The sequence below is a fragment of the Bos grunniens genome, chromosome 3 (assembly GCF_055505025.1).
Source record: "Bos grunniens cultivar Pamir isolate PY7600 chromosome 3, Bosgru_T2T1.0, whole genome shotgun sequence".
Classification (NCBI taxonomy): domain Eukaryota; kingdom Metazoa; phylum Chordata; class Mammalia; order Artiodactyla; family Bovidae; genus Bos; species Bos grunniens.
This window is the reverse complement of record NC_141167.1, coordinates 66,579,016-66,595,550: the sequence shown is the minus strand read 5'-3', so window position 1 is coordinate 66,595,550 and position 16,535 is coordinate 66,579,016. Positions and strand designations below refer to the sequence as shown.

Genomic DNA, 16,535 nt, shown 5'->3' with positions numbered 1-16,535 from the left:
TTCTGAGACACATTCCATTATACTTAAGTATCTAATAGACACTTTTCAAAATATTAAATGATCTCTAAGATGTCTTTCAAAAAAAATAATGTGAAGGTTCTAGTTGAGAAATTATGTGAAACCCATCTTCCCTCATACTAGGATAGCTGCCAAAAATTCCTTTTATGGTTGTTGAGTCATTGCTTTGCTTTCAGTACAGTGCTTTCAGTTTCATATTACTCTAAAGCTGTTAAAGAGTTGCTTTACTTCTGTCTGGTTGCTGAAGGAAAGCAAGCAAGGTCTAGGATACGAGCGGGTGAAACAGAAGTCTAAACATCTAGTGAGAGACAGAGAAGTTGCAGAACCACTCCAACTAAGCTGAGAAAAAAACAGGTAAGAAGTTAATTTTTTCCTCAGAGCATCTTTCTCTCCTGTGCTAAAGGAGCCCTGCTCTGGGAGAAGGAGACCATGATAAGATTAATGCAGGGATGGGAAGGGATCTGCAAGAGTTCATTAGTTTTCTAAAAAATGATCAGCATCGAATAATGCAGGGAACCCAAAGCTGGTGCTCTGTGAGGACCTAGAGGGTTTGGATGGGGAGGTAGGTGGGAGGACAACTTGGCAGCAGAGGGTATGTATACTTATGGCTGATTCATACTTATGTATGGCAGAAACCATCACAATATTGTAGAGTAATTTTCCTCTAATTAAAAATAAAAAATTTTTTAAATGAACAGCATCAAGACAGGCTGCAGCTCATCCTGACATGAGACACAAGGTTGGATGACATCCTGGTGTTATCAAGTGGCAGCATGTCCTGGGTCGTGACTGTGCTTGTGTGGAATTATTGGGCTAATCTGATAGCTTGAAATGAATGAGTATTGCCCTTCTCTTTGCTGATGTCGTCTGTGTTGACTGGGGCACAGTTATATTACCAATGTCTTTATTATATTTGTTCAATACTGATTTGACTGCAGTTAAGAAATTGACAGGGTGACAAATATGTTATTTTCATGAGAAGGAAATAATAATAAATGAGATGTAGTGGTAACAGCCACCTGACACTCTGAAGACAGAGAAAATCCTGAAAATCAAAGTGAAAGATACAGACTCATGAAGACACCATATTCTTCAGCCCTACTTGTGAACTTTGTTTCAAAGTGGACTTCTTACTTTAGAAATACCACAGGTTTCACTACATTCAATTTCTTGGTGCCAACTCGAGGATGTCTTATGTCTTAGGAGCAGAATTCAACCTCACTACTTTACTAAAAAGCTTCCTCTTTAAAGACTTTACCATGGTGCAATGCTAAAGGCACCATCATTGTTTACTTTGCCCTCTCTGGGCTCTCAAGGAGTTATGATCTTGCCTTCTAGAAATTCTTCTGCTGATTTCCTTGACTTGGCACTAGTTCCATTTATCACCTATCCTGACAGCTCTCTCTCTCCTTTTCAGCTTCCCCCCTCCCTTTTTGCCTCCCCATCCCTCTCTCCTTACTTCTACCCCTCTTCCTTCTCCACTTCTCTTCCACAACATGGGGAAAAAGAACAAAACAGAAAACTTAGAATTGTATGGCTGGAAATATAGCTAGTTCCTTTCAACAACTTTCTTCTCTAGCTCTCCTGATATGCTTCCTGATCTTTTAATCTTTATTTCATTTTCCTTTTTCCCTTACACACACACACACACACACACACACACACACACATACATATATATAAACAATTTTCAGCAACATGTAGTATTTGCAGTTTAAGGTTTACCCCCATGTTGTTGTAGGCTATTTATTCTGAAGGTAATAAATTTTAACTTTCCGATCCCTTGCTTCCACAAGCCCATACCAAGGTTTTGGAAGGGTCTTGAGCCATGTGTTTCACAAGGTTACATATTTTTTATAAAACTTGCTAAAGTAAGTTCCACTTCTAGAATAGCAGTGTGAGAAGTTCTGTGGACACTTATTCCAGTAGAAATAAGGAAAACTCATGAGAAAAACATGCATTTCAAATCATTAGAAATTGTTCAGAGATATATATATCAAGCAATGGACATTTATTCATGAAATTCTTTATTCATAGTAAGAATTAGTGAATAAACAAATAGCAAATCTCTCATACATAGTAAGTACAACAAATCTCTCTGAATCCTATTCTATTTTACACTTAATGTCTAGTATAAATTTTTAAATGAGAATCCAAAAGGAAAGATTTACATGTAAACTAAATGGAAGATTTTGTGCATGAGGGTGGCTGAATGTTGGCTGGTAAGTCATTGTCATATCAATATTTTTAATGGACTACTCTGATTGGACTTCTGTAACTTTCTAAAAGGAGGCGGATCTTTCTCTCGTCTCTCTCACTGTTGACAAACAACTTTTGGCCATGTTGGGGGATTCTATGATTCCTCCTTCTGAATGCAAAATAACCTCATGAAAGTTCTTGATCTGTTTAGACTGGAAATTCTAATTCATCCCATATCTTCCCTTGCAGACAAAGGGACATGGCCTCAGAGATCCACATGCCAGGCCCAGAGTGCCTCATTAAGAATATTAATGGGCCACTGCTGGTTAATCCAGAAGCCCTGAAGATCCTGTCTGCCATCAGGCAGCCTGTTGTGGTGGTGGCTATCGTGGGCCTCTACCGCACAGGCAAGTCCTACCTGATGAACAAGCTGGCTGGGAAGAACAAGGGTGAGTGACACCAGCAGAGCCCAGCCAAGTCCCTTCTGTCCACCCACACTCCCAGCGTGCAGCACAGTGATGTGAGGAGAGGAAGTGAGAGACCCGGAAGGAATATTGAAAGCTAACTTTCAGTCCACAGTTATGTTCTTATCATCACTATGACCTGAAAGAATCAGCTCACCACTCTTTACACTTTGCCTTAGTTTCTGTTTTAAAAGCATAAATTGTTCCTTTCCTAGAAAGACTAATGTGGTAATAAAAATAGGTAATGTATATAACAATAAACTACAAGACTCTTACAAAGATATTCATATAGTAAGAACATTTTCCACTGATTTTTAAGATTTAAAAAAATGTTTAAATTTGTATTGGCTATCCTTTTTTTTTCTTTCCTTCAACTGTTGTAAGATATATATAACATAAAACTTACCACAAAATTTATCACTGTAACTGTTTTTAAAAATTCTGTGGTATTAAGTTAATTCACACTGTTGTGTAAACATCATCAACATCCATCTCCATAAACTTCCTCCAACAGGAATTCTGTATCCCAATAAACAATAATGCCCCAACCACCTTAACAACCACGCGTCAATATTGTATATAAATTTGACTGGTCTCATACAAGAGGAATTAGACATGAGTGTCCTTTAACGATTGGCTTATTTCACTGAAGATTATGTCTTCAAGGTCCAACAATGTTGTAGCATGTATCAAATTCTCTTCCTTTTAAAGGCTGAATAATTGTATGTGATACTAATTTGTTTATCCAATCATCTAGTTGATGGACATTTGGACTGTTTCCTTGTTTTGGCTACTGTGAATAATGTTACTAAGAACATGGGTACACAAACATCTGTTCATGTCCTCACTTTCACTTTCTTTATACACCAAGAAGTGGAACTGCTAGATCATATGACAATTCAGTGCTCATTTTTTAAAGAAATGGCCAGACTGTTTTCCACAGAAAAGTGAAAGTGGAAGTCATTTAGCCATGTCCAACTCTTTGGGACCCCATGGATTGTAGCCTGCCAGGCTCCTCTGTCCATGGAATTCTCCAGGCAAGAATATTGGAGTGGGTAGCTGTTCCCTTCTCCAGCAAATCTTCCCAACCCAAGAATCAAACCCTGTCCCCTTCTCCAGCAAATCTTCCCAACCCAAGAATCAAACCCAGGTCTCCAGCATTGCAGGCAGATTCTCTACCAGCTGAGCCACAAGGGAAGTCCCATTCTGGTGCTTACATTCTGATGGAAATGTAAAACTATACCATTTTACATTCCCACCAGAAACACACAATGGTTCTAATTTCTCCATGTTCTCATCAACACTTGTTATTTTCTGGATTTTTCATAGTGGCCATCCCAAAGGGCATAAATTAGTATTTCATTGTGGGTTTTTTTAAATAAAAATTATTTAATATTGTCAAATTCATTCAGTGTTAAATTTTCCAACTTTCTTATAAATATTAGTCAACTTTCAGGATTCACTAAGATCTACACTAGTGCTTTTTTTTAAAGTACAATTGATTTACAATATTGTGTTAATTTCAGGTGTATAGCAAAGTGACTCAATTATATCTATACATGTTTCCGATTACTTTCCAATATTGGTTGTTACAAGACACTGTGGTTTTGCTTGGTACATCTCTAATGACTAGGAATGTTGAGCATGTTTTCATATGTTTATTGATCACTTGAATAATTTCTTTGGAGAAACGTATATTCAAGTCCTCTGCTCATTCTTTTATTTGGGATGATCTTTGGTTTGCTTATTTGTGTTGCATTGTAGGACTTCTTTATATATTCTGGATATCAATCCCTTATCAGATTCATAACTAGCAAATATTTTCTCCCATTCTGAGTTATGTACCTAAATCTGTAAAAAGTGTCCTTTGATACACAAAAGTTTTAATTTTGATCAAGTCCAACTTCTGTATTTTCATTTTGCTATTTATGTTTTGGGTATCATATCCAAGAAATCATTGCCAAATCCAAAATCGTGAAGTTCTTCTGTGTGTTTTAGCTCTAACATGTAGGTCTTTAAGGGCTTCCCTGGTGGCTCAGAGGTTAAAGCGTCTGCCTGCAATGTGGGAGACCTGGGTTCAATCCCTGGGTTGGGAAGATCCCCTGGAGAAGGAAATGGCAACCCACTCCAGTACTCTTGCCTGGAAAATCCCATGGATGGAGAAGCCTGGTGGGCTACAGTTCATGGGGTCGCAAAGAGTCGGACACTACTGAGCGACTTCACTTTCACTTTCATTTTCTTGTAGGTCTTTGGTTAATTTTGGTTAATTTTTGTGGAAGGGATGATTTCTGTCTTTCACCATTCAATATAATGTTGGCTGTATCTTTTTTTAATACAATCATTATTATTATTATTTACTATGTTGAGATCATTTCCTTTTATTTCTAGCTTGTTGATTGCTTTTATCATGAAAAGTATTTAATCTTTTCATGTATTCAACATTCTAATTGCCCTATTTCTCTGATTGTAAGTAAGATTAATACTTGTTGTGGTTTCAGTTCTCCTAAACTTGATTTAAGAGATGTTTTAGGACTTGTTAACTGTCATCTCAACTTCCAGAACCACCTAATATTAAAACTCTACCCTCTCTTTTCCCCATGCCCCCTTGCAGGCTTCTCTCTGGGCTCCACAGTGCAGTCTCACACGAAGGGCATCTGGATGTGGTGTGTGCCTCATCCCAAGAAGCCAAACCGTACTCTAGTTCTGCTTGATACTGAGGGCCTGGGGGATGTGGAGAAGGTAAGGAATGAGGTTCCAATCTGGACTAAGCCCTCATGTCTGTGTATTTTCTACACTATTTAATTTTCCTTTAAATAAGACCTTTACTTGTCCATGTTTTTTCATTTCTGTTTACATGTCATGAAACCAAGTTTAGCAACCAGGGGTCAGGAAAATATTCATAAGGCAGAATCCTAGAAGAAGAGCATGGTGGTCTGTAGACAGTGTTCTAATTAATAAAAGGCTATAACCTGAGCCATATAACCCAGATGCATAATGGTAGAACAAATAAATTCAATGTAATGAATAAAAAATTCAATGTAGTGAAAAAACAAATTCAACCTAATATTATCCTGCAAAGAACTTTAGTTAAGGATTTAGCTTCTGAAGTGCCATACTCATGGATTTAAAGTCTATCAGTACCTCAATGACCTTAGCAAGTTATTCTGATCTGTAAAACAGATGTAATAGATCTACACTTGCCTCTGATATTGTTTGGAATATTTAGAAGGTAAGAAGTGGAAGGTGTTAGGTGAACAACAATTGTTTAATGAGATAAATACAATTATTATTGCCCCCATATTAAGACAATTGTCTGTAAAAATAAAGAGAAAAAATTAAATTTGAATTATATTTAAGTCCTTAGAATGTCCACCTGCAATGACTATTTGTTTTGCAACTACCTGCCAATGATCATAAGAGTCCAGTGAGAATCAGGGTAAACCAAAAACACTAATTACAAAACTATTCAAATTTCAAGTCCTATTAACAGTCATTTTTGTTGGATTTAGTTTCTTCTTACAGGTCATTTGTCTAAAAAAAAAAAAATGTCTAGTTACATGAGCATCCTTTTACTACTGCTGATCAGGAAAGTGCCATAAGAATGAAACACAATCCTGGTAAAATATGTTCTGATTTTCAGGGTGACAACCAGAATGACTCCTGGATCTTTGCCCTAGCAATACTCTTGAGCAGCACTTTTGTGTACAATAGTATGGGAACTATCAACCAGCAGGCCATGGACCAACTGCAGTATCCTTTTGGGATCCAACCTACATCAAAATCAGAGGGGAGACCAATATTTATAAAACAGCTGACTAACTGTGAATCCTGGTGAAACAAACATGAGAAATATAAAAAAGAATTCAATGGCAAGGGGAAAATCCTATAACCTACTGAAGAATTGATACTTGGGATACTTGGGTTAAGAACAAAGGAGAAATAAAGGTTTAGTATGTGGAACTAATATAGGATTGGGGAGGGGTTACTGTTCATTCATGCCAGTTTTCCTTATTTGGCTACTCAGCTATGTGACGGAGCTGACAGATAGAATCAGGGCAAAATCCTCACCTGATGTGGATGGGGTTGAGGATTCAGCTGACTTTGTGAGCTTCTTTCCAGACTTCGTATGGACACTGAGGGATTTCTCCCTAGACTTGGAAGCAGATGGACAGTCCATCACAGCAGACGAGTACCTGGAGAATTCACTCAAGCTGAAGAAAGGTAAAGGGGACTTAGAATTGGTAAACAGATGAAAAAACACTAAAAACTATTGTTCCTTAGTTTTCTGTCAACAGTTGTCTTCTACTTGTAGTTTCTATTTCTTCTCAAGGGGTGATTACTAAGAAGTAATGATTGTTACTAAGAAGTTACTAAGAAGTAATGCTGAACTAATAGATTTGGCTTTAGATTATTTTTCTCCCTGTTCTAAGAATAAATTTCTTTTTCTTTCACCTTTCCCTGTGGTGTGATTAGATTGATATCTCCATGCTTAGGGCTTGTGGTGCTGTAATTAGCCAAAGAGTAGGAGTAGAATGGTCATTTATTTGAAGAAAAGAAATACAAGCACAAACCATGCACAGTTCAGGGCTGGTAAAGGATAGCTACAGGCAAATATTGTCTATTCTAGCCTGCCAGTTGGTTTTGTAAATAAGATTTTATTGGAATAATGTCATACCCATTCATTTATAGTTTCTCTATGACTGCTTTTAGGCTACAATAGAAGATTTGAGTACTCAGAAAAGAGACCATCTGGCTTGCAAAGTCTAAAATATCTATTGTTTGACCCTTTACAGGAAGTGTTTGCAAGACCCTACAGTAGGTAAATTCCTTTTTTCTTCCTCCAGGTACCAGCCCGAAAGATAAAACTTTTAATCTGCCTCGACTCTGTATCCGAAAGTTCTTCCCAAAGAAGAAATGCTTCATCTTTGATCAGCCCACTCATAGGAAGAAATTGGGCCAGCTTGAGGAACTGTGTGACGATGAACTGGACTCCGAATTTGTGCAACAAGCTGTGGTCTTCTGTTCCTACATCTTTAGCAATTCCAAAACTAAAACTCTCTCAGGAGGCATCAAGGTGGATGGACCTCGTGAGTCCTCTTCCCAGTCTTCACTCTCACTGTTAAGACTAGAGGATGGTGTGATAACATCCATGTAGCTTCAACTTTGAAAAATGCACATCTACTGATATTATCGTGATAAATTCTAGATGGCACCAACACTTCTGATAGGTTTTATTAGTCAGACTTCATAATTGAGAAAAGATACATAAGGCAAAAAATAAAAGCTCTGAGAGCGGACAATTGTCCTAGTAAACTGGACCTGCCCTGTCCAACATGGTTTTCACCAGACAAGGGTGCCTATCTAAATTTAAATGTAGCTAATAAAAAAATATAGAAATTTAACATTCTGATCACACAGCCATGTCTCAAGGGCTCACACTACCTGAGGCTAGTGGCTCCCACCCTGGACAGCACACACAGAATACTTCAATCATCACAGAAGATTCTCCTGGACAATGTTCTGCTAGAATAAACAAAATGGAGGACTCATTTTGATTTGCTCCACAAATATTAATCAAATGTTTCCCATGGACTTACCAGGGCTGATGATACAGACATAAATGAGAGAAATATGGTTTCTGGCCTAACAATGCCTGCTGCTAAAGTGAATGCACTGAATGAATGCAGGACTTCACTATCTAGAACAGAGGTTCTCAACCTCTGATATATTTATGCCACTTGAGGATCTTGCCAAAGAGGAGGGTCTAAGTCAGTCAAACTGGGACAGAGGCTGGGAGTCTGCATTTTTAGCAGGTTTTCAGATGCTGCTGAGGCATTGATGCTGTAAGACAAATGGTTGGTAATAGACATTAGAATTCCACAGAAGAGAAAGTTTCCTCACTCTGCATAAAATAAACATCATCATTTGTTCTCAATTGTAGGTCTAGGGACCCTGGTGCAGACCTATGTCAATGCCATCAACAGTGGAGATCTGCCCTGCATGGAGAATGCAGTCCTGGCCTTGGCTGAGATTGAGAACTCAGCCGCAATACAAAAGGCCATTGTCCACTATGACCAGCAGATGGGCCAGAAGCTGCAGCTGCCCACAGAAACCCTCCAGGAACTGCTGGACCTGCACAGGGCCACTGAGAAAGAGACCATTGAAGTCTTCATGAGGAGTTCCTTCAAAGATATAGACCAATTATTTCAAAAAAAATTAGCGGTAATTTTTTTCTCAAGTTTATACAGCTTAGGTTCTTAGAAAGTAAAATAATAGAGGAAAATGAGATGGGTGCTTACTTTGAGAAAAGTAATACTCACTAGATATTTAAGTGGTGAAAACCAATCTATGTTACATAAGAAGAACCAGTTTTATTATGATATATCTTATTATGCACTGAAACTTTTTTCTTTCATGAATAAACAAATATTCTTCCCTATAGTTTCATTACATGCATATATAAGCAGCAGAGCTTCTAATCAAATTATATGCTCATTGTTATCAGACTCACTGGATATTTTGGCAATAAAGAAAATGTTAGTTTTAGTTATCACAAGCAGACTTACATTGAGCCACATTAATTTCATATGCAGTCACTGATCCAACGTGAAAAGCCAGAGTTTATCTCCAAAGGTGTACCATATAGCTAGTAATCACTGCTCTGAAGGTTACCCCATGGTGAAAGGGCTTTAGTAGAAAGTCAGACTCTGGAGGAAGGATATGGTCCTGTTGAATGCCTATAAATCTGTCTAGGGGTCAGAAACCTTTTTTACTTTTATTTTTTTGAGAAGCTTTTCCAGAAATTTCAACATCAAGCTAACATCTTTTCACTCCTCTGTTTATTAACACTTCCCATTGTTTTGCATTAAAGGCCCAGCTAGACAAAAAGCGAGATGACTTTTGTGATCAGAATCGTAAAGCATCATCAGATCGTTGCTCTGCTTTACTGAAGGATATTTTCAGTCCTCTAGAAGAAGATGTGAAACAGGGGATTTATTCGAAATCAGGGGGCTATCGCCTCTTCATTGAGAAGATGCAAGAGCTGAAGAAGAAGTATCTTCAGGAGCCCAGGAAGGGCATACAGGTAAGCAAGGTTGATACACTCTCATTCAATAAACACTGCAAGGAGCCTGTTACACCAGGTATAACCTATGTGCTCATCCAAGAGTCTGCACTCAATTAACAACTGAGTTATAAACTGGATTACCAGATGTATCCAAAATTTCAAATAACATCATCATTTATCTCTCTGACTGTGGCTCCCCTCAACCCCACACTTCCCTCCCTCCCATTCTCCGTCTACCCCCTTTATTCAGATCCACTTTCTCCCTGATGCCTTCATTCTCCAACAGGCTCATGCCATATGGGACCACAGCACCAACAGCTCCAAAATCAGAGCTCTCAGTCAAAAGAACAGAGGATTACTATTTACATATATATCAGCCTCTTATAAAGGATTCTGCTTGGGAGGGCACCTTGCTTGGCCAGTCTGGAGCACGTGCTCAGCCCAGTGAAAGGGAATCTGATCACCAGGGCCAAGAGGAGCAGTTCCTAGAGGGAAAGGTGGTGGGCAAACAGGAATAAGTGCTTACAGCCATTTCCTACTACTAACCCCATTTTTTCCGGGTCCCAGGCTGAGGAGATTCTTCAGGAATACTTGAAGTCCAAGGAGTCTGTGACTGATGCAATTCTACAAACAGACCAGACACTTTCAGAGAAGGAAAAGCTGATTGAAGGTGAGGAGCTAGTCAAGAGACTAGAGAGCCCTGAAAGCTCTTAAAAGTTCTAACTAACTCCGCTGGGTGAACCTAGGAGCCTCAAACTGTAGCAACAGGATAAAAGATGCCTCTTACTTGCCAAAGTCATTTCTGAGTAGGGCATATGAAGTCAGTAGCAACAGTGATAGGTAACTTTAGATGGAAGTAAGAAGCAACTTGGTCTCCACATACATTTTTCTTTTTCCTCTTCCTCCTGACAGTGGAACGCATGAGAGCTGAATCTGCACAGGCTGCAGCAAAAATGCTGGAGGAAATGCAAATAAAGAACCAGCAGATGATGGAACAGAAAGAAAAGAGCTATCAGGAACATGTGAAACAGCTGACTGAGAAGATGGAGAGGGATAGGGCCCAGTTACTGGAAGAGCAAGAGAGAACTCTTGCTCTCAAACTGCAGGTATTTAACTGCAACACTGTGTGGTTCCTGTTATTCTGTTTTCCCTCCACACTTCCTGATCACAAACGTGGCCCAGCAGTGAACTTGAAGCCCAGAAGAAAGACCTTGCTTGCTCACTTGTACTTTTCAATCTTTTTTTGCCTGCCTGAACTGGCCCCTATAATATCTCGTTGTTAAAAGATTTTATTGCAGCTATGTCATACCCAGTCCTTTTTCACTATATCTGTCAATCAGTAATAGCTATTATCTGCCAGGCATTATTTTTTAAAAATGGTCTTATCCGTATCTCTTACTTAGTACTATACGAAGCAAGAACTGTTATGTCTCTATTACTTTGGAAATTAAACAGAGGTTCAGATAAGACTAAATAATTTTATTATGTCACAACGCTTGGAAAGATACCTGAACTGTCTTCACTACTTAGAGGAATCTATAATTTCTTTTCCTGTCACACCTGGGATGAATTTTAGCTCTAAGGGAACCTTCATAAGTAGAAGGATTCCTTAACTTTTACACCACAACTTTTACACCACTGTATCCATCTGTTACTCCTACTTTTTTTCTGTTCCCTGCTTCTAGTATGTGTTAAGTTGGGAATTATGTGGAGAAATTCACTATGGTCAAGTCTGGTACCCTGATACTCCCTCACCTATATTTTGCTCCCACCGCCACCAAATTGTGGAAGCTTAGATCAAATTTCCTGATCTAAGATTCAGACTGCATCAGATTTTTAAAATTCTTCTTTTATTTCTATATTATATATGTATGTGTGTGTATTTAAAAATCAAAATGCATAGATTTGAAGTCAAATATTTCATTAAGATTGCCCACAAAGCTTGTATACAATTAATGGGAGAAAAAATTGGAAGGATAATTGAGATTCATCACCATATCAGGAGATAGGAGTCAAAATATTTCTTAACTCAAGAAGACTCAGGAAAAGTAATCACAGAGCTAGAAGGCTCAAGAGAAAGAATAATGAAAATTAATGATGGAGAAAATTTCAAGAAGACATTAAATTTTTTTTTAATCTATGAAATGTGGAAACTAGACAGAAGTTAAAGATTTTCTTAATGATACATGTTATTCAGTCTCCATTTGTATTTTTTTTAGGAACAGTCCCGACTACTAAAGGAAGGATTCCAAGAGGAGCAGAGACGACTTCAAAATGAAATACAGAATCTCCAGAAGATGATGAAGGAGCCAAGGCACCCATGTGTCCTATGCTAAAGAATTAAAGAATAGAGCTTTCCTGGTAACTCTTATCAAAGGCATTACTCAAGAAGTTTAAAACTAAGAAAAGTGTCACCATATTTGATAATATTTAGGTTTTGCATTTTTATTACACTAAAATTTGCAAAGACATGCCACTCTATAATTGAAATCACGTGCATCTTCCTCACAATATTGTCAACTGTGTAACAAGATGCATTTTACCTCTGTGCCAGCACAGGAGACATCATAAACTAATACCATCAGGAACTTCTTCTTCCAGATGACCACTAGTTAGACAAGTGGATATTGAGCAAAGTCTTAGGTCAAAGTCTTGGGACATAGTTGGTCATGACTTTGACCAAATACACAAGAGGTTCCAATATCAGGGACAACCATTCTAGCTTCTTAGAGAAGATAGTATATGGTGTCCCCTTGTTTCCAGACTGCACAGTCTTTCAGCAGTGATGTGATTCCTGGGCCTGGGAGTGGGCAATGCTTAGTGGTGAATTTCAAGCTAAAGTAAATACCTTACATAGTGATCTAGAATCTCTACAAAGTTTTCACAGGAAGACAGAAGAAGCCTTTAGTATGATTATAACTTGGATCATAAATAAATGGGCTAGAGAAGGAAACTTTTCCTTCTTGCTCAATTCACTCAGATTAGAATTTAATGGGACTCTTTAGAATTTTAGGTGACGCTAAACATAGTAACAGGATGACAACTATACATTGTGTGTGTTTGTAGCAATTTATAACTTGCAAAGATGAACTTAAAATGATGACAATGTGTTAGAAAACTGAGCTAAATTAATTATTAGATTGTTTATAACCTTAAACTTTAGGCTATCTTTTCCCAATTCTTAAGAGTCATACTTGAAATCCTGCTTATTTTTCCCCAAGACAATATGGGTTGTTTTTTACTTCTTTTGATCAGTAAAATACTGCTCTTGGTATTACTTAGAACTTTATCACAGTTGTCTTTTTTTTTTTTTCTTCTAACATAAATTTATTTATTTTAACTGGAGGCTAATTACTTTACAGTATTGTATTGGTTTTGCCATACATCAACATGAATCCACCACGGGTGTACACGTGTTCCCCATCCTGCACCGACCTCCTAAGTATGTGGTTGAAGTTTCTTAAAGCGATGAAGAATTATTTTCAATCTGGAAATAAATTACACTTCACTGAACTTTACATTCCTGATTTTTTAAATTATTTCACCAAGAAAATAAAGTTTTACTTTATATAGCCATATATTGGCTAACTTTATTGTAAAAGATGGGATAGTAACTATTCATGACTTTGTGAGCCATATGGTCTCTGACTCAGCTGCTCAACTCTGCCATAAAGCAGCCATCGACCATACATAAATGGATGGCATGGTTATGTTTCAAGAAAATACTGTTTTCAAAAACAGCTGGTACCCATAAGCCATAGTTTGCAGACCCTTGCTTTATGTAATAGAAATACTAGTCAAAATTCTATGAACCTGCCTTATGTTTCTTGCATTTGTAAGGAACATATGAATTAGATCATATATGTAAGCATTGTGAAAAGATTATGCAGTGTTTCAAAATATTACATGATAAGAGAAAAGCAGGGACGCAGCTAATGCCACTGAATCTACATAATAAACCTGCTTGTTTTGGGACTTTTACTCTACTGAATCCCCTTTGTTCCCATCAGGATTGAGAATGCCTCCTTCCATAATTGGGCAAGTTCTGATAAGCAGTACTTCCTTACTCAAATTGCAACTTTATAGGAAACCACATGAGACTCAAAGCATATTAGAAGCAGTATTTATGTAGATAATTCTTTGTACTTTCCAAGCTGAGCTGCAACAATGGAGTAAGTCAAATACATTTTTATTAGTTGAAGAGACTTCATGATAGAAAAGAATAACTGTTCCTTCAAGATCAAATAGTGGTTTCTTTACTAATCATTTAAAAATCAGAAAACTAAAGCTAAACTAAATTAGGTAACTTCTTCTCTAGAATGGTAGCCAGAGCTTCTTTAACAGATTCCAAATCATCTAACCTCTGGTTTAACACTTTTTCTATAATATCTCCAGGAACAAAATCCAGCTGTCTTCCCAAGGAGGCATGTTACTTTCACCAGTGGTCCTTAATCTAGCTAGGCATTAAAATAAATGTATTAAATATAAGGATTCTCAGGCCCCTACCCTTCCCCTGACTTTGTGATATAGTAGATCTGATATGGGTCATTGAGAAGTATAATGACAAAGCCACAATTCAAGGTGATACACTTTCAATCTGCCAAAGATACCATATGTTAGAGCCCATATTTGCTGACCCTTATGGGGTTTCTGTGTCAAAATTCTTTTTAGCCTAGAGAAGTATATTTTCTCTAAGTGATACATTATTACTTTTCCTTCTATGAGTTTATATAGGAAATACAAGTTCCACTGATCTAGAGGAAGGGAACATACCATAAAGGGATCCTGGCAAAATATTAACAGCAGAAATCCCTGCCCTACTTTGTCCAGAGTCAATAATCTATTAGGCCAATGAAAATGTATTTACTAAAACACACAAATATAAAGATTTAAGAAATATTTTGAATATTTGATACATAAAGAGATAAATTAAAAAAACATTACCACAATAAATGCATAATTTCAACAACTTGGTTCAGTTCAGTTCAGTTCATTTCGGTCACTGTCATGTCCGACTCTGCAACCCCATGGACCGCAGCACACCTGGCTTACCTGTCCATCACCAACTCCCAGAGCCTACTCAAACTCATGTCCATCGTGTTGGTGATGCCATCCAACCATCTCATCCTCTGTTGTCCCCTTCTCCTCCCGCCTTCAATCTTTCCAAGCATCAGGGTCTTTTCCAGTGAGTCAGTTCTTTGCATCAGGTGGCCAACGTATTGGAGTTTCAGCTTCAACATCAGTCCTTCCAATGAATATTCAGGACTGATTTCTTTAGGATTGACAGGTTGATCTCCTTGCAGCCTAAGGGACTCTCAAGAGTCTTCTCCAACACCACAGTTCAAAAGCATCAATTCTTCGGTGCTCAACTTTCTTTAGAGTCCAACTCTCACATCCATACATGACCACTGGAAAAACCATAGCCTTGACTAGATGGACCTTTGTTGGTAAAGTAATGTCTCTGCTTTTTAATATGCTGTCTACATTGGTCATAGCTTCTCTTCCAAGGAGGAACAACTTAGTGAAACAGACAAATTTCTCAAAAAGCGCCAACTACCAAAACCCACCTAAATTGAAGTAGTTGACCTGAATAATCCTATAGCTTCTAAAGAAGTTTATTTTTATAGTAAAAATTTAAAAACTCTGATGTGATATCAGTAACATAGTGAAATAGGAGAACCTAACCCTTGCTGGGAACATTTTAAAAATGCTATTAGGGCCAAAATACCTTTCTGAGACCTCCAATCAAGAATAATATGCTCCAGAATCAAGTTAAGAATTTGCAACAGCTCAGATGAGCGTAGGAAACTCCCAGGTTGTGCTAATGGTAAAGAATCCACCTGCCAATGCAGGAGTGATAAGGGTTTGATCCTTGGGTTGGGAAGATCCCCTGGGGAAGGGCATGGCAACCCACTCCAGTTGATAAGAGATAAGGGTTTGATCCCTGGGTTGGGAAGATCTCCTGGGGAAGGGCATGGCAACCCACTCCAGTTGATTGGCTGGGTGGATTTTTCTAGGTTCTGAGCTGTTCTGGCTTAGTGGGGAGGCTGATGTTATTAAAGGAAAAATGCTCCTCTTACCTATTTCAGAGAGACTTCTCAGTTTGTGCTCATCTGCATGCTAAGGCAGTTCAATCGTGTCTGACTCTGCAATCCCATGGACAGAGGAAACTGGTGGTCTACGGTCCATGGGGTTGCAAAGAGTTGGACACAACTGAAGCGACTTAGCACGCAGATGAGCACCAACAATAACCTAGAGAAAAGAAGCAGGAGGTTATGGTGGGCTGCACAGCTCTGTGGAATTAGGAGGTGTACAACCCTGCAGTTTCTCCCCCAGGAAAGAGGGAGAGGACAGAAGTGGGTGGTGTCTAACACAACAGTCCATCAGAGCTCTGCTCCAGGGAAAAGGGAAGCCAGCTTACAGGCACTGGCTGGAAAACAATGCTCTGTGAAATAGGAGTGTATATAAAGTTGAAACCGATAGCTTTCAGTGAACTGTGTCGGATTCATGATCTCTGAAAAAGAGGTTCAATTCAGTTCAGTTCAGATCAATCGCTCAGTCGAGTCCAACTGTTTACAACCCCATGGACTGCAGCACACCAGGCTTCCCTGTTCATCACCAACTCCTGAGGCTTGCTCAAACTCATGTCCACTGAGTAGGTGATGCCATCCAAACATCTCATCCTCTCTCGTCCCCTTCCCTCCTGCCTTCAATCTTTCCCAGCATCAGGGTCTTTTCCAATGAGTCAGCTCTTCACATCAGGTGGCCAAAGTATTGGAGTTTCAGCT

At 38.4% G+C, this 16,535-nt stretch overlaps 1 protein-coding gene and 1 long non-coding RNA gene across 19 annotated transcripts in view; one reads left to right on the top strand and one right to left on the bottom strand.

Moving 5' to 3' along the window:
* Positions 1 to 16,535, bottom strand: part of LOC147375749 (uncharacterized) — a 56,643-nt gene that overhangs the window by 23,453 nt on the left and 16,655 nt on the right. For 11 of the 17 annotated variants that reach the window (XR_015160452.1, XR_015160448.1, XR_015160453.1 and 8 more), the window contains one exon: positions 6,750 to 6,892. This is a non-coding gene — a long non-coding RNA (uncharacterized LOC147375749). Of the gene's footprint in view, positions 1 to 2,028; positions 6,452 to 6,749; positions 6,893 to 8,123; positions 8,205 to 16,535 lie in introns of those variants that run through there. The other 6 variants (XR_015160451.1, XR_015160442.1, XR_015160454.1 and 3 more) reach the window with 5 other exon arrangements.
* LOC147375750 (guanylate-binding protein 1-like) lies at positions 251 to 14,716 on the top strand. 2 transcript variants are annotated; one of them, XM_086390991.1, is made up of 12 exons: positions 251 to 372; positions 2,467 to 2,666; positions 5,293 to 5,420; positions 6,322 to 6,431; positions 6,706 to 6,902; positions 7,526 to 7,768; positions 8,623 to 8,903; positions 9,553 to 9,765; positions 10,315 to 10,417; positions 10,660 to 10,853; positions 11,967 to 12,061; positions 13,110 to 14,716. In XM_086390991.1, exons 2-12 carry the CDS (start codon positions 2,477 to 2,479, stop codon positions 13,318 to 13,320), a joined length of 1,965 nt encoding a protein of 654 aa, XP_086247117.1. In that variant the 5' UTR covers positions 251 to 372; positions 2,467 to 2,476; the 3' UTR covers positions 13,321 to 14,716. The 2 variants fall into 2 exon arrangements, with proteins under 2 accessions (XP_086247117.1, XP_086247118.1); XM_086390992.1 differs by having other exon boundaries at positions 11,967 to 12,108; positions 13,110 to 13,265.

Excerpts from the sequence above, each read along its gene's own strand:
- LOC147375750 (XM_086390991.1), top strand. The coding sequence starts at position 2,477 with ATGGCCTCAGAGATCCACATGCCAGGCCCAGAGTGCCTCATTAAGAAT. Across the intron at positions 6,432-6,705 it reads CAGGCCATGGACCAACTGCA|CTATGTGACGGAGCTGACAG; the intron begins GTATCCTTTTGG and ends TTGGCTACTCAG. Across the intron at positions 10,854-11,966 it reads CTCTTGCTCTCAAACTGCAG|GAACAGTCCCGACTACTAAA; the intron begins GTATTTAACTGC and ends TATTTTTTTTAG.